Below are 21432 nucleotides of genomic sequence, written 5' to 3'. Positions count from 1 at the left end.
ACTCATTTCCATCAGCTTACATGCCCGAGGCTTAGTCCAGAGTGACATTTATGTAACTGAAGTAGGTGGATGCTACGTAAACAGACAAGTTACTCCTCTTGACAAAGCAGCCAGCAGCTCCTCGGCCGACCAAATCCAGGGTGCAGTCATGGGGTTAAAAAAATTATGGAAACAACATATTTGGTTTTCCAAGCAGGCTGGGGAGGTAGGGAGGTCGGGGGCAGGGAGGACCACCTTGCTCAGTGTCGCGAGCTGCTGAAGAAGGGACAAGAGGCAAACCTTTTTCCACTGCAGTATGAGGAGGACGAGGAAGACGACGGACTTTTCAAAGACCATGATGACGATGTAGAGCGCGCACTGCCCGGCCCAGGCTCCGCAGCGCAGCGGGTCCCCTGCGGGGACAACGGGCGCTCAGCCGCTCGGCCCAGACATCAGCCCCCCCAGGGACTGGGGACCCCCCACCCTGCTGTCCCCCTTGGCGCCCTGGCTCTAAAGCCCCCCAATGAGCCCCAAAGCCACGCACTTTGCCCAAACAGACGAGGGCATTCTAAACAAAAAGGAGAATTCCTAATTTGGAGGTACCAGAGTGGCTTTGCTTCCAAGAGGATCTAAGACATAATTAAAGTGCACTAAAGTTAGCGAGAGGCTTCTGCTGGTAGCTCAGAAAAGCTGGCTGTCTCCACCCACTGGCAGAAGCTGTCTGTGTTAGGCAACACTGCTATTATTACCCACTGTTGATTTTTCCAGGACTGTGCTGCTGTCGGTCCTTCCCTCCGTCCCTGAGCGGCTGACGCTGACTGTGGAGCAGCAAACGGCCTCCTGGCCGCCTCCCACCCCCTCTTCCACCCCCAGCTGTTCCTGCTGCCCTCGGCCCTGAAAGCAGAAACCTGAGGCTAGAGGAATTCAGATTCTGTCTAGTTTGGGGCACCCCAGAACACCTGTGCCTGGGGACAAGGAAGAAAAGGGCCACTCGGCAAGGCAGGGAGGCAGGAGCACAGGCAGTGCCTTGCGGACGACAAGGTCCACCTGTGATCCCACGGGTCACTGTGCTTGGACACTGGAGGAGCCCAACAGTCCATGCTGGCGGGCGAGGGCCTGGAGTGCCTCCAGCGTGTTCCACAAGGGACGTGACAAAGGGCAGAGGGCCAGCCCCTCCCAGAAATGAGCTACACCCTCGGCAGCAGGCAGGACCCACAGGATGGGCCTCTGGGGAGCAACACACACCTCCCCACAGTGGGAGACTCAGGCAGAGTAGGGTGGGGGAGGCTCCCAGGGGCCTGCTTGGGAGCTCTTGACACGGCTGTCCCAAAGAGGCACGGAGAGTAACACATCAGAGGCCAAGGCCCCCATCCAGGCGGGAAGAAGTGGATTTGGCCCAGGGGGGCATCTCGAGCCCGTCGTTTGACCCTACAGTTTCCACAGCGATCCCCGTCCGGGCATCGGTGCTGGAGGCCCCCCGCCCCGCCCCGCCCAAATGCCTTCATGCAGCTGTAATGGACACTCCAGGCCATTCCCTTTTCTGGAAAACCTCGGGAGGAGCACACAGAAAGCCACTGGTGCCTCCTCTGAGCTCACCCTGCGTACTTTCACTTCTGGGATAAGACATGTTTGAGCCAAAAAAACATTTCCTAAGCACACAGTCTCCCCGAGCTGGAATTTTAATGGACTTTTGTAATCCTTTCAGTAAACTACCTGTCCTTATTGAGAAAAATTCTCAAACACAACAGATTCAAATATTTGTTAAAAACTGTTAAGTAAGACTGGGGACAGTCAGACAGAAAGTGCTACCTCTGAACTGGGACCGGTGTGTTTAAAGTCACAGAGCGCTGATCTGCCGCTCAGAGTGACCAACACCAGGGGACAGGGGCTCCCGCCGTCTTCACACAGCTCTGCGTTCCAGCGCCAGAGCCTAGCGGCAGCTGCCTCTTTTTCTTTTTGATGTTTTATAGAGAAAGTTAAAAACCACGGCAAAGAAAGGAAAAGCTCATGGGTGAGACCACGTGCACACGCCGGTCCTGCCGTGCACCCAGGCCGCGTGCAGCCTCGGCTGGAATGAGCAAACATGTGGTTTGTTTCTGTTTTATTTGAGCATCTCCCAAACTTCCCCCAGGGTCTCACTTTTCAGGAACACAGATGGCGGGTACTCCCGCCATGTCCCACCCTTTACCACCCTAAACAACCTCAGGTACACGGGTGCTGTCTTGCTGAACTATTTCCTCAGGATAAATCATAGGGATTGGGGACAGGAGAAGGGAACATGTCTGCGCCTACAGAGGCTTCTGGAAAGGAGCATAGCCAGCAAAGCCCACTGGCGCCCGTGAGACACAGACCCCGCTCTGGGCTTGCACCGGGGGAAGGGTCACCTGGCCATCGCACTGCACACACACTCGTGTCCTGGGTCCTGCCTCGGCTGTGGCTTATTCAAGTCCCATTCTTGTTAGCAAGTTCACCCTCTCCTGTAGGGACAAGGGAAGCACCTAGAAAGCAAGCCCCTCTTCTTCATTTATGGGACAAGACAGCCACGGGGCCTATGTGGGATTACTGTCCGGGGCAGACAGTCTGGTCAACAGGTCCGGCAGGCAGAATACTGGCCCCACAGACGCAGCCAGTGCATGCAGGGAGCTCCCAGGAGCCCGAGAAGCCAGGACCGGCCCTCCCGCAGACGCCAAGGAAGCGGTCCTGCCGAGTACCCTGGTTTTAGTCCAGGGAGACCCATGCTGGCCTTTGGAGCTACAGGGCTGCTGGGTAATAAATCTGTGCTGTTCTAAGCCACTGATGTGTGGTATGGTAATTTGTTATAGGAACAGCAGAGAAACAATAGAAATGAACATAAATAGAAATCAGGTAACTGAGAACATGCGTTATTCTTCCTCTGCCTGGGGAGGGGGGCTCGGATGGTCCTTGACAAAGAGCAGGGGGAAGACTGCTTCCCAAACGCAGAGGTGGGACAGCCCACGGGGAGCGCCGGGCAGGCCAAGGCTGGAGGAGGCACCACCACCACGCCTCCTCCCAGCCTGCCCCTGGGGAGGCGGAACTACATGCTGAGAATGTGTCTCCACTGCCAGGGCACCAAGTGGCATGGAACTGGCTGTGTGTGCGTCTCCGTGCACTGGTCGGCTACAGCTGAGCCGAGGGCCCTGCCTTCCAAGCAAGGTTCTTAACAGCAGAGAAGGGGTGTGAGCACTGTTCCCGGAGGTGCCGGGGGAACTGGGTACCCAGTGTGGCAGCCTCGGCCCCCTGTCTCGGCTGTGCCCTGGCTAGGGGAGCCTCGTGTGTCACTAGTCCCTCTGGGTGCCTACCCGGTAAGTGAGGATGCGGCTGCTTTGGGCCACTTCTGTCCGATGACCTGGAGCTTCTCCGAAGCTCTCCTCGAGCCACAGGGGCACATGCCGTGTGTCAGACACTATCTTAAGTCAGCGCCTCACCCAGGATCAAGTGACAGGGCTAAGAACAGCCCTCCTCTGAGTTCATCTCCCCTCGGTGGAGACAGACACTTACTTAAGGTTTCTAGAAATACCCAAGGCGCTTACAGCCAGCCCCACAGATGGACTCCCTTTTAAATGTGGGTCCCTTGGGGCTCTTGAGCCAGGCAGAAGTGAGCCTTCGGGAGGCGTGGCCAGGAAAGGAGAGCGGGGTCCAGAATCCCGCCTGCATTCCCTCCCTCTTGTCCCGTGTGTCTCTTTCACACCAAGGCTCCGCTGATGCTGTTCCCACTGAGGACAGGAGCTGTGAAGGCGGAACAGGTGCCCTTACTCCTTAAACCAGGGCCCCAAATCCCCGGGGGGCAGCAGGGCCTGAAGAGGGTGCCCTCACCAGAGGCCCCTTGAGGCCACACGAAGCCACGTCTCTGGGCGTACGAAGTGGCATAGCGTCCAGCAGCCCTGTAGCTCCAAAGGCACCACGCCTGTGCCTGAAGCTGGCAGGAAGGCAGCCTCCTGCCCAAGCTGTCCCGTGGGGTCTGATCAGATGGAGTGCTCAGAGCTGGGCCAGCATCCACCGGTCACCTGTTTAAACCTGCGTCTGCAAGTAGCATGGACCTGGTGTCCCTGGTGAATGTGTATGCCAGATGCTGGGTGGCAGGCCAGCCCAGGGCCGTGAGACGGCGAGGCAAGCTGGCTCCAGGCGATGGACCCTCCAGTGCTGACCCTGTGGGCCCGGCAGGGACAAGCGCAGACACGCAGCAGGAAGGGGGCCTTGAGGCCTGCCGGTGGGCCTACCCATACCCTCTGGCGGAAGAGGAACACGCCGTGGACCCTCCCTGGTCGAGGGTGTCTCCTGCCTCCTGCCACCCAGTGGGAGCCTGGGCAGTGAAGCGGGCACCCCCACGCCTCGGACCCGGGTGAAGGGCTGAGTGGGGACCGCGCAGAGCCCCCTCCAGGAAGCCCCGCCCGCCAGGGTCTGGAGTACCTCACCATACTCGCCAAAGCGCAGGGACTCCCACTGCTGCCACTCCACCAGGACGCTGACGGTGCGCACACCTGCGTAGATGAGCAACATGCCCAAGGTGGCGTCCAGGAGGAAGTTGATGAGGTACCTGTGGGCAGAGGGCATGACGGCCCGTCAGGAAGCACCGCCGGGGCGCAGGAGCCCAAGCCACGGGGTGCCGGCCAGGGCCAAGGTCAAGGCCTCCGACCCAGCATTCTGGCTGTGTTCTTTGGGACTGTGGGGGGCGGCAAAGCCTCTGACAGCGGCCCACACTCATCAGGGGTCCGACAGCATAGGGGAGGGTGGGGAGTGACCAAGAAGCCTGGAAGACCTCAGGTACCCACGAGAGGGACACTCGCCAGAGGCGGCGGCCCGGGAGGGCGGCAGGCACACGAGCCTCCTGACAGACCCCCAGTGGCCCTGCTCACTCAGGCGGCCAGACCGCCCACGCCCAGGCAGCGCTGCAGCACCCCAACCAGGACGCCGCCCATGGGCAGGGCCACATGGCCCTCACCCGTCCTGAGCCTCAGGGCCTGCTGGGGAGACAAGTACATGTAAATATTTCTGAAGAGAGCGCTCCACTCCCCAGGGAAAAGGAGGAGGCACAGCAGAGCCCGCACACCTGGACCGCGTGGTCCCACACGGCTGTCTCCATCTGTCCGACACACACCTCTCCCCTCTCCAGTGAAAGACCCCTTGCCCACTGGTCTGCCGAGGGCCCTGTACCCATACCCAGGCCTCACAGGGCACCGACCACAGGCCCCAGACACAGGAGACACACAGTCATGAGGTCAGGTCCTTGCCCTTCGGGGTGCCCCAAGACTCAGAAACCCCCCAGAGAACCTCTGATACTATATACTAACCTCCTCGCTTGAGGTCCTGAGGCTTGAGACATTTTATTCAGACCCACAACCCCCACCCCAAGGCCCAGGCCTTGGCGATGTGCGCAGCACTCTGACACTGGAGGGAGCAGGCCCTGCCAGCACCCTGGAGTGACCAGACCAGAGGTGGGGCGGCGCTGTCTCCTGCCTGCCTTTCCTCTCTCAAATCACAAGGGGTCACTCTCAGACTGGAGCTGGAAGGAACAGCGACTCCAGGTCCACAGCCCAGCTTGGCCGTCCCTACTCTCTGTGGTTCTCAGAGGCGTACATCTAATTGGTTTCAAGAGGTTCTGAGATCTGAGACCCCTCCTGAAAGCGACACACAGACCTGGTACCCATGCCCATGTTAGCTCACGCGTCCCCTCACCGGGCCTTCCTGGGAGCTCAGCTGGCCCTGGGAATAAAGGCAGAAAGCTCTATCTGTCCCCAGCCCAGAAGAGCCTGCCAGACAGCACAGTATCAAAGGGCCCCAGGGCCAAACTGGCTGGGCTCCAATCCCCTCTGTCACTCCTGGGCTGGGGGAACACGGTCAGCTGAGTAGTCGCTCTGTGCCTCACGCAGTTCCCCAACCGCGTCTGTCCTGCAGGGCTGTTTTAAGGATAGAAAGAATCTGTGCACGCTGGCGACACCTGCCACCTAGTGGCTCTGTATATACGTGCCGTGAGAACCCTAGCGCCTCGCCATCACGGACCCTGGACGCCGGAGACCAGCCACCCCAGCACAGGGGATGCCAGCAGCACGCCGAGCCGCTTGTCCCCACTTCTGAGTGCCTCCTTCTTGGGCTGCCACGGGTTTCCCGTCTAGGTCTGGGACTCCCAAGATGCCCAGGTCCAGCCCCACCCTCCACGATTGGTAAAGTCGGGCAGAGATGACGGTGGGGCCCAGGTTGGGTCCCAGGGCAGCACTGGCCCTCCTGCGGGCCCAGGGCCTTGCCGCACCTGCAGCGTTGCCCGCTCTGCTTTCCCAGTCTCCCTGCGGCAGCTCCTGGCTGCTGGGGCTCCCAGCACGTTCTCACAACCATATCCTCCAACTCGACGGTGAGCAGCTAGAGTGACAAGCCTGTGGTTTCCTGGGGTGCTTCTACTCATCACCTCGAGGAACCTCCGTGGTGACCACGGGACCTAGCAGGACCCACAGGGCAGACGAGGAAACTGCGGCTCTGGGACATCAGGCTGCCTCCCAGTCTGGCCTTTCCATCAAGGGCTCTTTCCACCAACACCAATTCTGTCCCCGGCCTTTCCTCCTCCAGGCTGAGCCCTGGAGATGTGCCAACAGCCCATGCGTCCTGGCTGTGATCAGCGTGCCAATGTGCCCTAATGCTGCGGCACCTTTGTGCAGATGGGCGACAGAGGAGCAGCACAGGAGGGCCGTGTGGCCACAGCCACACCAGGAGTTAGGGTTCCTCAGCCCAGGGTCCCTGGGTGAGCAGCAGGCCGAGCCTACCTCAGCCAATGATATCAAGACCATTCACCAGAGGACATGAACCCGCTGCTGAGCCAAGGGTTGAAAGGACAAGGCCCTTTTCTAACCATTTCCCCTAAAGGAGGATCACCCTTCCAGGCCCCTCCCTGCTTTGGGGCACCCAAACATCCAAACAGATCACGACCAATCCAGGTCTGAAGGCAAGGCTCCGGAGAGGGAGAATTCACAACTGCCTCTGGCAATCTGGGCCTGGACTAAGTCTCAAACTGCACACTGTCGCCAAAAAAGAGAAGCTTGTAAGAATGCTCCAACCCACACGATCTTAACTACACCTCAAACCTCTGGGCGAAGCACTCATCAGCCCTCTGCCCCCCTCTCCCTCACAGACAGGGCAGGGAGGGCCTTCCAGGCGGAGGGCAGTGGGAGCCGGGCACAGAGGCAGGAGACAGCTGGAGGGCTGAGGGCCCCTGGCACCAGCCGAGCATGGCAGGAGATGGCGCCGGCGTGAGGCAGGCAGCCTCCTTTTCCACTGCAGCGGCGAAGGGAGGCTAGGTTGGGGGCTGTCAGCAAGGAGGACGGTGTATCACGGACTGACTGGGGGGTCTCACACAGGCTGCTCTGGGGACTGTGTGGAAGGCAGACCACGTTATGGGAAGACACCACCCAGGGTCTTCAGGTCACAGCGGTCAATGGTGACAACAACGGCTTTGACTCTGAGTGGCCGACACCACAGAGAAGCCCCGTGTCCTGTCCCAGCACAGACACACTCCTTCAGGGCACTAGGCTGCGCTGCCAGAAGCTGCTTGGAAACCGGGGGACATAAGTGTCCTCAAAAAAGAAGGCAGAGAACTTAGTTCGGTTAGGAGAAAGCCGTGCACAGAGCAGCTGTCACCAGGCAAAGCCGCATGGCCGGCAGCGGCGTCTGGGCTTAGGGCGGCACGCGCAGTCCGCCCAGAGGACAACGGGGAGCTGCACCCTTCTCTAGCTACAGGGAGATCGAGGCCAGCCTACGTTTTTAATGGCGGGGCGGGTGGGGCTTGTACTCAGATATGGGCCACTTACAGTGAACAAGGGTCCTCTTCGGTGAGGTCTGCTAGGTACACATTTGCAAAGTGGATGAACAGCATTCCTATGGCTTGTTTGGAAGTGTCTAAAAACCTGTACAAAATAGGATCAGCACTTGTTACCACCCCATCCGGAGGGTGAGGTCCGACAGGGGAAAACGGTAAGTCTGAGCAGGAAAAAGCCACGAGGGAAACCCCAACCTAACACCTCCCAGCCACCACCCCCTGCGGCAGGAGTGGTTGGTAGCTACCCTCCCAAACCTTCAGTAACACTTGAAATTCCTAAAAGGCTACTGATCAGCTAACACCAAACACATTAACCATGTATTTAAAATAAGTGTTCTTACTTTTTCACTTTTTGTTATTTCAAAGTGAAATAAAATGGTCACAGCTCTGTGACGGTGTCCAAGGGGCCCCTACTTAAAGAATTCCCACTGGACTGCGCTCACGGAGAGCTGGGTGCTGAGCGAGATTAACCGGACTTGCACAAATCCAGGACTGCCACCGAGACCCCAAGCAACTGCCTGCTGCTGCCACCCAGTGGGCTAGGTCAGGGGGCAAACTTCTGCCAAGGGCCAGAGAGGATTTTAGTCTTTGCGGGCCATCATTCGCTGGACCAAGTCCTCAGCTGTGCCGCCGACAGGCATTCCGCAGCGCACTCTCCCATTCCAGTGACCCTGTGGCCCAGACCGGGCCTGTGGGCTATAGTTTGCCAACCCTGGGCTAGAGGACAGGAAGTTCAATAAAAAAAAAACCACGGCTGTTAGTCTCTGGGACACTCTGTCCCCTGCCCGGTCCACATGGGAGGAGTATGCTGGAGATGACATGTGGCCTTCACTGTCTAGTCACTTGTGGCTTGTGGCTGAGGTACCTTTGGACTGTGGCTGTTTCTCCTGGCCTCTCAGGCTGTGCATCCCGAGACGGGCTGGGCTACCGAGGGGGTGAAGAGACACCCGGGCATGCGACCCCAGCCGTGGAGTCTCTGTACTGGAGGGGACCCAGTTCTGTGACCAAGGCTTGAAAACGATTTGCTAAAGTCAGGTAAGGTAGGGCATGGGGATGAAATACAGCGGGCCCCACCTCCCTCAGCCCCTAGCCCAAGTGAGGTGCCCAGATTTGAGAGAAACCAAATGGGGGAGAATAAAAATAAGAATAACCAATATTCAGAAATTACACGTTGAACATCAATCAAGTGCATGCTTAAAATTTTAGAAAGGGGCCTTTATCACGGTATTGATCGGACGTTTTCTCTGGAGGGGACAATGGCTGTTCGGGCAGGTGCAAGCCTCGGGCGGCTCAGGAAAGATGGTTTCTCATGGACATCACGTCATCCTGAAGAGCTGGCTCCTGCCTTCCAAATGACCTATTTTTTTGTAGTCTCGCCTTTGGAATCTACGTCTGAACTTTACCACCATTTTTATGATGGAAAAATCACCACCACTGGGTCATCCTGGGACCAAGAGAGACTGTTCTGGGGGCGAGGAGCATTCCCACGGGACAGCTGAGTGACCTCCGATCCAGATACTCTCTGCTCACACAAACAGGCTACGCGATCCCAGGACTGAACACGATCCAACAACAGGGGACGTCATTACAGGAGCCCGCACACGGCTGACGCCTCTGTATGACCTGCCGTCTAACACGGGGCAGCACCGGGGCAGACAGGGCTCCCGTGGGCTGGGGGACGGACGTGCTGTCCCACTGTACGTAGCTCCTGGTCACGGACTCAATGAGGGGACTCCAACACTTTGTCACTGTGACTGCCCACATTCTATCCCGCACCCCCAGGAGCCCCCCAGATAGTCAAAGGCATCCTAGGAGCGCGCGAGCGTGTGAATACGCACCATATCCTCCACGGGCGTCTTTCGTGCTTTGGTTCTCTGAAGCGTTTGACTGAAAGAAAAGACAGGCATTCAGCTTTCCTTGGAGCTAACGAGGCGAAGTGCACAGAGCACGCCGGGCGTCAGGACACCCGGGGGACGTGCTGCCGAGTCACGGCACCTGCTCTATCGTCTGACCGTGCAGTGAGCCAGGAGCGTCCGAGTGGCCCCGCACTGCTGCCGACCTGTACGTGCTGCAGAACGGACACCCGGGAAGGGTGGTCCCTCGCAGTACGTGGACAATTGCATTTTCTTCTTTGTGACAAAGCTCTCAGGTAGGGACTGGAAACCACGAAGCAGACGGCAGCGACTGCTTACTTCAGGAGATGCTCTGCCCGATGAGAAACCCAGCCATCCACCCGAGTGTTCCCTTGGTGCTACTCCAAGCCAGGCACGTGCCTGAGGAGAGGCGGGTCTGAGGCAGAGGGGAGGCACGGGGGGGCGGGCGGCCTGCCTGGAATCGGGCTGGTGAGGAGAGGCGGCCAAGCCAGGTCCTGAAGAGCTCGGCAGTGGCCGGGGAGGGAGGCCACACAGCACAAGCTTGCTCCGGCGGGCCGACCACGGCACCGAGTCTGCCGAACCCGGATCTGGCTTGAACACGGCAGGTGACAAGGGAGCCAAACCGAACGAGAGCTCCCTGGGGGGCTCCGAGGTGCCAGGGCCGAAGGTCTGCGCGCCCCGCAGGGAAGCAAGCAGGGGTGGTGCTGAGCCAGCGGCAGAGGAGGTCGGGATGGTTTCGGAGGAGCAGCTCTGAGCCCCACAGACGGCGGGTGTCTGGGGGTGGAGGGGATGGGAAGGACACCGGCTGCAGGGGAGTCGGCGGGGGTGGGGCGCTCACGCAGCTGCAGGCCGCACTTGGGTGGCAAAGGCCTCCCCAGGCTGACCCAGATTCCAGCGCGGGTCTCCAGATACAACTGTCTGAGCAGAAGGAGACGAGCTTTCTAGGTGTCTTGTCTTCCACTGAAGCCCCAACAGATGATTTCCACGGATTTAGAAACCTACTAAAACCTACTGAAAACAGATTTAGAAACCCACTAAAACACTGAAAGTGACGCATGTGTGACCTTTTCCTGCGAAGTACTGAGGGAAAGTCAGCAGGATGCGAGCCCACGGAGGGTGCCTGACCCCCCGCAGCAAGAAACGGCCTCTGCCGGTGAGCAGGAGGAGGGGCCCGTGGGGCGGCAGACCCGCTTCTCTACGTCAGCACTGGCGGCCGCGGTCGGCAGGCAAGGACTGTCTGTACGCCAGACGGACGGAGTCTGGTGCTCAGACTTTGATGGAGAGCGACCGAAAGGCAGGTGGGGCTGCAAGGAGGCCTGACATTCCGCTGACACATCACAGACCCCAAACCCCGCCGCAGGGAAGAATGTGGGGCTGAGGCCAGGAGGCTCTGCTCAGCCCAACCGCTCTCCAGGCACGAGGCCCCCTTCCCACGGGCGTCCAAGTCTCGCCGAGGGGCTGGAGGCTCAGGGAGGAGATGTGGGGAACTGGCCCTGGCCAAACACTGCAGGGGAAGCCCTGTCAGGGCAGGGCAACGTCAGGCGTTCTTCTGCCTCAGGGGAATCTGCCCCCTTGTGGAAAATAAAGGACATCAAAACACACCCAAAGGAGAACGTCCCTATTCTTAGGACACTTTCTGAAGTACCAAAATGGCTGCAATTACCATGGTTTAGGGGAAAAATTATACATTGTAGGTCGTAATTATATGTAATAAACATAAATGGTGTCATTATAATACATTATAGTTATAAATAATAAATATAACAATTATGTTGAATGTCTATTATTTATGATTATATTAATATGGCATATCATATATAAAAGGGAAGCAAATGTGTTATGGGCCAAATTGTGCCCCCGACCCCAGTATGTTGATGCCCAACCCCCCAGTCCTCAGAATGTGACTGCATGGGGAGATGGGCCTTAAAAGAGGTGGTTAAGGTAAAATGCAGTCACGGTGGGGCAGTGTGGGGGAGGGGGTGCGGCTCTCACCCAACAAAACTGCTATTCTTATAAAAAGGAGGAGATTAGGACACAGGAGAAGGCATCGCCTGCCAGCCGTGGAGCGAGGCCTCCCCCTGACACCCCAACCCGGGCCTTCAAGCCCCCAGACTGGGAGAGAACCGTCTATGTGGGCCCCCATCTGTGCTACCTCGTTATGGGAGCCCTGGCAGGCCGATACAGGGGGGAACACAACAGCTGGGAACCCCATAAAAGGCTGTCTGGGCACCCGCAGGTATTCAGACTTTTCTGGAGGTTTACCATGTTTTGAAATGAAAGGTTGGGAGGGAAACACACTGCAGAAAAGGCCTGCATGTGGCAGCTCAGAGGTCGGGGCGCCATCCATCAGTGACGGACACCCACACCCCTTTCACTGCGATGCCCTGTTGGACAGGCGTCACCTGAACACGTGCAGGATGCGCAGTGCAGTTCTTAGTCCAGGAGATACGTGCTCCTCAGCCTGTGTCATAACAAAACCCCAGGACGAACCTGCCTGTGGGCGTGGGGTCGGTATGTACACCACAGAACCGGGCGACGCTGGGCAGTTACTGACGAGGAAATCTTGCCAATGCAGCAAAGCAGGATGGGGGAGAAGTGGTGTGACTCAGTGGGACAAGAAAGGGAGAGATCCGGGGGAGGAAGAGGCCTGGTGAGGACAGACAAGGATGGGGTCACGGGGCCACCTGCCAGGGAATCCTGCATGGGCAAACCCGTTGTGGTGGACCTGCGGCTTCAAAGGTTGTTCTGTCCCGCTGACTGGCAGCCCTGCCTCCCCAGAGGCAGACGTGATGGCCTGAGTGCCACTCCGCATCCCTGTAGTGCGCAGCACCAGCAAACCTTCCCGCCTGGACAGTCGGATCACTGGAAAGGCTGCCGCATTCCTGGGCACATGCAGGACTCAACACCACCCTCCTCACGTGGGGACGGCACCCCTCCTGCCCTCCTCTCTGGGGGAGCCCTGGGCTCCCACCCTCCTGAGGTACAAGGGCACGGTGTCACCCTGCTATGGGCTTTGTGCTGTTGGTGTCTCGGAACAGGAAGGCAACCAGGGATTATCCGGCTCTCCCTGCCCATTTCACACCAGCAGCCACGGCTGACTGCTCGCACAATGCCGCTGCGTGGTGAGCACCACCTCTCCAATCAGTGTCGGGGATGGGCAGGCACCCCACTGCTCCTCCTGACGGCCTCGCCCGCTGGTGCTCCCCTGGACCTGCTGAGTGGAGGAAGAGCTGGGATTTTACATACGGGCGGTTCCTCATGTCACAAGGAGGAAGACAGGAGAAGTAGCGTTAAAAGTCAAATCACAGGAGTTGGAAAGGGAACAATTTCCAGGTAGCAGCTGGTCCTGTTTAGAAAAGGAGTCATGAAAAGCACAACTGTTTTGAAATTAAACCACACGATTTAAAAGAGCCTGTAGGCGCATAAGGGGTGCAGCCTGACAGGTAGAGTACGAGGCATGTAGGAGATGGTAAGAGGCTCACAGCTGAATAAAGACAAGGTGGACTGGGGTCCTGCAAGCCTGATTACCAGGCGGCCGCAGCCCCTTGCGCCTTTCCTGTCTGACTGCAGTTCCCAAACCAGCACTTCGTGGGCAGAAAATTGCCCCCTGCTGCAGACTCAGAACAGGAAGAGACGTGGGACCCATCAGGGCTCTTGGCAGAGAACTGCCTTTGCCTGAAAATCCACCGAGATAATTCAGTTACGATCAAAACGTGTGGAATGCTTGTATTCTTATGCCTGAACTGCAATTCTGAAGCAGGAAGGTGATCACAGGCCACACGGTGCCGTCAGCTCCTGGCATTCCAGAAGGAGGGCCAGCAGAAGACACCCTGGTGGTCCCACCTCGCAGGCTCCTCCCTGGGACGACGGAACCACTGGTCCCTTGTGAGATGCTCTTGGGATGCGGGAGCTCTGGGGGCCATGAGATCACGCCCGCTGTCTGTATGCTTTCCTGCTCGTCCCTGGGGAAGAATACTCCTGTCAAATCCCAGAGCCAGGAAAAACCCTATAGTTTTGGGGCCTTCTGGCCAGTGACACACTGCTGACCTGGTGGCCTCCTTTCTCAAACTGCCCAGGGCCAGGCTGCCACCAAGGGTAACAGACTTCACCAGGGCAAAGGGCAAGCAGCCCCATCGCGGCCCCGCCATCTGTGCCAGTGGGGACAGTTCATAAGCTGGGGCGTCTGGACCAGAGCCAGAGGACCTTCGGTGGTCCAAGCCCCACCAAGTGGAAGGTGGGGGCAAGGGGTGACTCGCCCAGGATCTGCAGGCGGTCAGCAGTGGAGCCAGGCCTCCCTCTCTGACTGGGCCAGGGACCCCGGGCCGCCCTGCTGGCTCCGTGTGCCCAGGACCCCAGTGCTCGCGACTGACAGAAGCCGCCCTGGGGGGCGAGCAAATCATCCTCACTGACAGAACCAGCAGTCAAGGAAAAACCAGATGCGTTTCTGTACTTTCCCAAAATTGAGAATGTCACCCCAACAACTGAGCCCCATCCCAAACCTCCATGATGCCCCCTAGTGGTGCAAAAGCCCCAGGGTGCCAGGGCCTTCAGGGCAGGGCAAGGGCTCCCCACAGCCACCCTTCCCTGCTCCCCAGGGCCCTTCCTCAGCTGCCAGCCCAGACTACACCCAGCCTCCCTTGCAGCTGGGGTGGCTGTGGGACTAAGTTCTAGCCTATGGGTGGTTTTTTTTTGGTTTAGTTCTTAGCCTACGAGTGGTTTAAATCCAGACTGGGCCATCTTTCAAGGATAAATGCAGAGCCAGGGATTCTTACAGCAAGGAATGAGAGGCAGTCACACTGCAGTGGCTTGAAATCTAGTCCCACGTTATCAAAGATTCTATTATATTAAGTGAGTCACTTAAGTCTTTGGGGTCTGCATTGCCTCCGCGGTCTGCTTCCTGGGTCAGTGTGGGGGAGGCAGCTGTGGCTGCCAGCACCACCCCCAGGTGCCACCCTCAGCTGGAGATGAGGTCATGGGGCCTGCCCAAGCCAAACTGGCACCACGAGACCCGTGTCCTGCCTGATCCAAAGCCGGCATTTCCCAGCTGACCTGAGGAAGCCCAGCAGGAGGCAAGGGCGGCTCTGGATGGACACGCCATGAGGGCAGAAGGGAGCCGTCTCCGTGGCCCACACTCCCGCTGGAGCCTCGTGGCCTGAGCATGCCTGGCCTCCTCAAACCTTCCAGTGCTCACCCCACCCCCCTTCCTCAGGGAGCACACTTTGGACCTTTTAAATTGGCAACAAGGTCCCTTTCAAGACGTGGCACCTTCCAGCTCCGTGCTGTCACTCCCACTGTTCCCGTGGCGTGGGGGGACCCACATCTCTCCTCCTGGATAACCCACAGGCTCCTCTCCAGATCTGCTAAGACAGCTCGGAAGCCCACTCCCGCTGCAACGGGGCAAGTGCCCCTCCACCCAGCTCCCCTGCAGATTAACACTTCACATGCAGTGCTAAGGGTGCGTCTGTCTCCCGCCAGACACTTAGGGAACGAGGCGGACAGGGACCTCGCTGTACTCAGCACCCAGCCCAGCACCTGGAACACAGGCCCTCGGCTACTAACTGAACAAACAGAGCAGGACACACTGGAAGAACGCGTGAACCACAGGAGGTGACAACTTAGTGCTCAGAGCACGAGCTCCGGGTTCAAAACCTTGCCTCAGCACTCACTGTGGGCCAGGGAAAGCTGCTGGACCTCTCTGGGCCTCCCTCGGCCCCTCTATAAAATGGAAGGAATTCAGCACCCACCTCACAGGTGCATTAACAGGACAATGTGTGCTGAGGATACTCAGCGAGTACTGTATACATCGTAGCGAGAAGTAACCTCAGGCACAAGGCCGGCTACAGGGCAAGAAGGCACCTCTGATGACCATCTGTGCTCCAGGGCCTCCCTAAAGTCTTCCTCTTTTCGTTTAGACTACCAATCACTGCATAGGTCTGGAAACTAGAGAACAAGAAATGAACACAACCAAGACTGCTGGCTGTTGTATCACTGTAGTTCTGGCTCCAAATCTCCTGGCTACACTCCCCATGTGGGCCCAGGACAGTGCCACACTGTGCTGTTCTCTGACCCGTGAGGCCCTATCTGCCTCGAAGGTGGGCCCTGCAGGTGAGCACATGGGAGAGGAGACGGCCCACTCCACCACCGACACGGCCCACAGGCAGGCAGGCCTACGCCTGTCTCAGCGCCAGCGGGGGCCCTCAGGGAAGGCGGGAGGACAGGAAAGGGCCCAAGACTCACTCCGAGGGCTCAAGATCATGTGCAGAAGGCCGGTTCTAGTCAAGGTACAACTGCTGCTCGCAGCTGACGACAGGAGACGCACTACAAGTCAGGCTGGGGGCGCTGCAGGATTTCTTTAACCAGAGTGAGGGAAAAATTAGAAGTGACACATCACCAATCCAAGCAACACCACAAAACGCAACACCGAGTCACCCTGCTCTGATCCAGCAGGGAAGGCGGGCAGCGCTGCACCCAGCATGCAGCTCAGGGGGCTCCTGCGGGGGTGCCACAGAGCTCGGGTGGCGGACTCCTCTCGCCCAGGGGACTGGTGAATTCCTGGGGGTAAGACTTCAGCCCCTCGCAGTGTCCCTGGGTGTGGCTCCCTCCCTCCCACCAGCTCCAGAACTGTCCACTCAGGGCCTGGATCTGCCTGGATCCCCCTCAATCTCCAAGCAACATCTGCCCCACACCCTGATCCCTCTGGGGCTGCTGGGGAGCAATTCAACTGGCTGCTGCCATCTCCCGTCTCAGGGCACAGAGATTCACCAAGCTCCAAACACTCAAAACCAAGACATTTCAATGGTGGAATCTCAGGCACCAAGAAAGGTTGATGGAAAAGCTGCCTTTGAATAGAGATCTTGTTAACCCCTCAAAATCCCACCCCGTGAGTGAATGCCGTTAGAACCTCCAGTGCGGGACTCACATTACGCTGGGCAGAGACACCGAGTCAGCGGCGTCAGGACGGAGAGCAGAAGCCACGCCGCACTTGCTCACTGCTGTCAGCAGAAACACCTGCAAATGCCACCAGGAGGGGCAGACCCTGTGGGCCTGAGCCAAGTGACCCTGCAGGGCTACGGATTCCACACTTCCTCCTGAGCCCCACCTCTCAGCTTTCCCCAGGGTCCAGAGGAGCAGGTTCAAAGGCCACCTGCAATGGCCCTTTTCCAGAAACACTCAGAATCACATTATATTTTACATAGTAAGACAAGACTATTGCCAGTTAGTGTGATTGTCCCTCCATCCTCCGCACAGATGCTGGTGGAGGTCTCAAAGTATAAGTAAAATTGTCACCCTCCACTCCACTTAACATTCCCATGACACAGACGTTTGTCAAAAGCCAAACTTCACATTTAAGATGTGTGCATTTTATGTGAATGATACCCTCATAAAAAATTTAAGAACAACAGAAACAACCCCACCCCCCACCCCCGCCAGCCCCTGATGTCCTTCTGCAGAGCAAAATGCAGGCCCCTCCTCGAGGCCCAGGAACCACCCGCCTGCTCTGGCCTCCTTCCTCCCTGCGCACACACGCACCCTGGGCCCAGCCCAGATCCGCCCAAGTCCTTCAAGTTCATTTGTTTTATTTTCTTCACAGCACTAAACCCTCTCTTCTCAGATGCTTTTATGCGTTTTCCAACTAATGTCCTTTCTCTCCACTAGAAAGCAAGCTCTATAAGACCAGGGGCTTTTGTTCCCTTACCCCCATATTCCTAGAACCTAGAGGGTGCCTGACTCTCACCTGGCTAAACACTGTAGAACAAAGGACTTAAGTCTGTCACTGAGGACAGATTTATTATGTACCATCCAGGAATGTATTTTTAATTCAGTAAGTTCCATGATTTGTGTGATGGGTTTTCCCAGTAGCTTAGGTCACAAGCTGTTAGTCCTGTAACTTTTGGACAAAGCTACCTCTATTTTTGGACAAAGTCGTCTGCCAGCAAGACTGCCGGAGGACAGCTACGGAAAACCTTTCTTCCTCCTAACTAACCACAAGGCAGGGTGAACCAGACCCGGAGGGCCCCCAGCTGCCCAGGACACTGGCTCACAGGACAGCCCGTGTGGACGTGGGGCTTCCGTCAGTGCTCACACTAACACCAACAGTAACTCATGAGCAGTACTTGTACAGGTCCCCAGCTTCTCGTTTTCAAGTCACTCTGCACCCTACAGGCCTCATTCGGCCACAGCGGCTCTAACTTCTCTGCTCCCAGCGTCCCTGGGCCCCAGGAGGCTCTGCACCATGACCACCCTGACACCCCCAGTGTCCTGTTCCCATTCATCTGGGTGGACCTGGGGACCAGGGTCATGTGTCTACTTCCCCACATCCCCCAGAGGTTGTACCATTCACTTTTCCACCTCAGTTTAAGAGTGCCTACTTCCTATTTCCCTTGCCAGATGTTTTAATCATTGCTAATCTGATTATTAGTTTGCATTTTCAAGACTGACAGTATACGGTTGCATGTCTTCCTATGTGTTCATCAGCCATTTGTCTTTCTTCCCATCAAATGGGTCCCCTGGAACCCAGTGACAATGCCCCTCGCCCCGTGGAGACTGTCACTGTTAGCAGATGGTACTGCTTCTCTGCTCTCGGGGAAGCTGTGCTTCTGAGGAGTCCTGTGCAGAGAGAGCTAAGCGTACTTATTTGTATGGCATCTAAGTTATACCTCAATAAAGCTGTTTAAAGTGTGCGTAAATCATCTGAGCTGACAGGGAAAGCGGCCCGTGTTAAATGGGAAGAAGAGTGAGTCACCAAAACAGTAGTAACATGTCACGTGAACCCTATCTTAATTTTTAAAAAAATATGTGCATACAGAAATTCAGAGGCACAATCAACTGTTAAATAAACATGGCTCGCTCTGTAGAGGATGGAATTACAGGGGACATTCACTTTTTTGCTATGTATCTCCATGTTTTTGGCTGTTTACAAAAAACTTACTTTTGTAGTAAGAAAAATAAAAAGGGTTAAAAAAGATAATTTGCATAAAAAGCTTCTGCTGCCTAAAACAGTAATTAAGAAATGACAAAATTTTGCCCATTAGGTGATTAATACTCTTCCTCAAACCTAACTCATTTAGAACTTTGCTTTCTAAGAGAAAAGCTTCCGACAGGCAGAACTCTAGTACTAGAGATGCGGCACATGTCATCCCCTGCCACCTCGTGGCTGATCACAGAGGAGCATGTGCTTCCAGAGGGGACGCGTGCAGCCCCGGGCCTGGCCCGGCCCCGCCACGGAAGCCAGCTCCGCTCAGGCAGCACGTGTCACCACTGCCTCCTTCTGCCGGGGAGACACATCCCTCATGAGCCCCACTGTGCAGCCATCCATCACCCAACGCTCTGAAATGATTACGGAGGCTGAGGGCAACCCACACGCAGCAGAAAACTGACGTGGCACAGGGCGGGCTCGTGCAGCATCTTCACACCTTGACCCTGGAGGGGAGGGGTGGACACCCAGCTGTATGTCCACCCACCAGGAGTTAAACGCAGAAGCCAAAGGACTGAACGCAGAGTCCCACCGGGCTGGGCACCTCATCCCGTTAAACCCCTCTGACAGGGTAATCACCTCCCTCACTGGGGGGACAAGAAACCAATCTCAGGGGAATAAAGTTACCTGGGATGAGTACACAGCACGGAAAACTACCATCACGTGGCTCGGTGGTCACGAGGGGCACTACAAGCTTTCTGCAACCCATCCCATTCTGCGGAACGCAGAGTGCATGGCCTTGGGCACGAAGGCTGTGCCGACAGCCCGGTGGACGGGAAGCTGACGGGGGCCTCTCCACCTCTCTCCTGAGGGCTACAGACCACAGCGACAGGCGGTGGGGGGAAGCCGCTCAGCATCCTGGCTCTGCAGACAGGCTTGCTGTGTGAGGCTTTAGGACCATCTCCCAACTGCAACCTCCTTGGCTCCAGCCTCCTTAGGAGTCTAGAAGGAACATAAATCCCCACCAGAGAAACAGCAGGCCCCGCCCTACTTCTCACGTGAAACAGGCCTGCCTGTGCCAGCTCCTGAGTAGAAAGGCCAGACACAACTCACGAGACCTTGAGAAAAAAGGACGCATAGGGTCGGCTGCCTCCCCTCAGACTCCGCGACCCCGCCACGGGGCCAGAGCGTGCTTCCTCTGGCCACGTCTGCTGACCAAGTCACCTGGGGAGACCTACGCACTCCTACCAGGCCTGGATCTGCAAGGAGCTGGATGCTGTGCCACTCTGGGGGGCAGGCTCGGCACCCAAAGGAAGCAGAGTGAGAACAGGGGCAGGAGATGGCCCAACCACATCACAACCAGGAGAGCGGGGTCCGTGACTAAGCACGTTCAGGGGCGAGAGGCTGGGGAGACACTCATGGGGTGCCCAGGGCCGTGAGCTGACTACACAAGCAAACGGCCTGACAAAGCGCCACACTGTGTCCAAGCCAGACTCCAGCACTTCTCCCTCAGCCCCAACCTGAGCTCCTTGGCTGCTGGGGCCTTTGGAAGAGCGGGAACAAGGCTCTATCAGCTAGCTGCCTTCTTGCAAGAAAAGGTACTGAGAAGACTGAAAACGTGCGAATGTCACGGTGCACAGAATGAGCAGGTTCCACTTCCGCTATCAGCCCGTCTGACTCCCACTCACACAGCAAACGTTCATCATACAACAAATTAGTCTGAGATGTATCCTGTTCAACAATGCAGTGTGGATTGTAGAAACTCTTGTATTCCCACCAGTTAAAATACAAATGGTGAGCAGCTGGGCAAGGCAAACCTAAGAATATGACAAACTGCCGGCTGCTCCGGCCACTTAGCACACAAACTGTCGGTGCTCAACAGTCTGCAGCCCTTAAGACTGAAGAAGCAGGTGACTCCCATCTTGGATGAGACGTCCGCTGGCATCTCTGAGCCTGTTTCAACCGCCCCCGAGAGCTCAGGGGAAAGGGATACTGCAGCTTACTCTGTGGGGTTCTGGCGGCCCTACCCAACCGGATGAAATCCAAGCTATAAAGTCTCCCCAGTCTGTGGGTACACCTGAGCTGAGCTGCTCCGGCCACTTAGCACACAAACCTGGAATCGCTAGTTACTGGCTCAAGGGCTTTGTCTTCCTAAAGAGACTGCGCTCTTGGAGAACAAGCATCATCTCCTAACTTTTCTCATACTCACCTTCCCTTATGTGTGGCTGTGTAACAAACCACTCCACAACTCAGCGGCTTAAAACAATACCCATTTCTTGTCGGCTCTGCTGAGCAGCTCTGGCTCAAGGTCTCTTAAGGCTGCAAGCTTACAAACCTCCTGAAGCCCCGGCTGGGGCTGAAGACCCCTTTCTGAGTGAGGGTAATGAAGTTCACATACAAGGGCCACAGGGACCCAATGATGCCACGGAGGGGCAGCAGGGGTCCAGGACCTGCCTGCCAGCAGAGGCGGATAGGGAGCGGCACCGACAGGCGCGGGGTGCCTCTAGGGGCCCAAAGCCACACTGTTGCCCTTTTTGCTAGTGTGGTGGCAGTCGTTTTTAAAGTTAGCAAAGGAACTCAGTTTTTCCCTGATTTATGTAATTTGCTACCATGAGACTTAACTCGAGCTTATAACTAAAGTCTGTAAAACTGTAAACGGGCCCAGTAACTGAGTCTGTATGGCAATATATAAGGACTAGAGTGCCTTCATCCATTTTTGTCCTGCCATCATTTGTGAAAGCTATTTCCAGTGGATATGAATGCTAGGGCATCAGGTTTATACTTTCAGCATTTAAAGATGCTGCTCCACTGTCTTTAGGCCTAAAAATTTCATGAAGAGTCAGTCT

At 56.9% G+C, this 21432-nt stretch overlaps 1 protein-coding gene across 5 annotated transcripts in view; it reads right to left on the bottom strand.

Moving 5' to 3' along the window:
- Positions 1-21432, bottom strand: part of STIMATE (STIM activating enhancer) — a 38130-nt gene that overhangs the window by 3638 nt on the left and 13060 nt on the right. For 2 of the 5 annotated variants that reach the window (XM_036878271.2, XM_036878264.2), the window contains exons 2-6: positions 9637-9685; positions 7791-7886; positions 4413-4534; positions 733-873; positions 280-392 (exon numbers count right to left, since the gene is read on the bottom strand). In XM_036878271.2, the coding sequence (XP_036734166.2) occupies positions 280-392; positions 733-873; positions 4413-4534; positions 7791-7886; positions 9637-9685 (521 nt within the window). Of the gene's footprint in view, positions 1-279; positions 393-728; positions 874-4412; positions 4535-7790; positions 7887-9636; positions 9686-18111; positions 18280-21432 lie in introns of all 5 variants that reach the window. The other 3 variants (XM_036878268.2, XM_036878269.2, XM_036878270.2) reach the window with 3 other exon arrangements.

This window comes from Manis pentadactyla, chromosome 1 (assembly GCF_030020395.1).
Source record: "Manis pentadactyla isolate mManPen7 chromosome 1, mManPen7.hap1, whole genome shotgun sequence".
Classification (NCBI taxonomy): domain Eukaryota; kingdom Metazoa; phylum Chordata; class Mammalia; order Pholidota; family Manidae; genus Manis; species Manis pentadactyla.
This window is presented reverse-complemented; position numbering and strand designations above follow the sequence as displayed.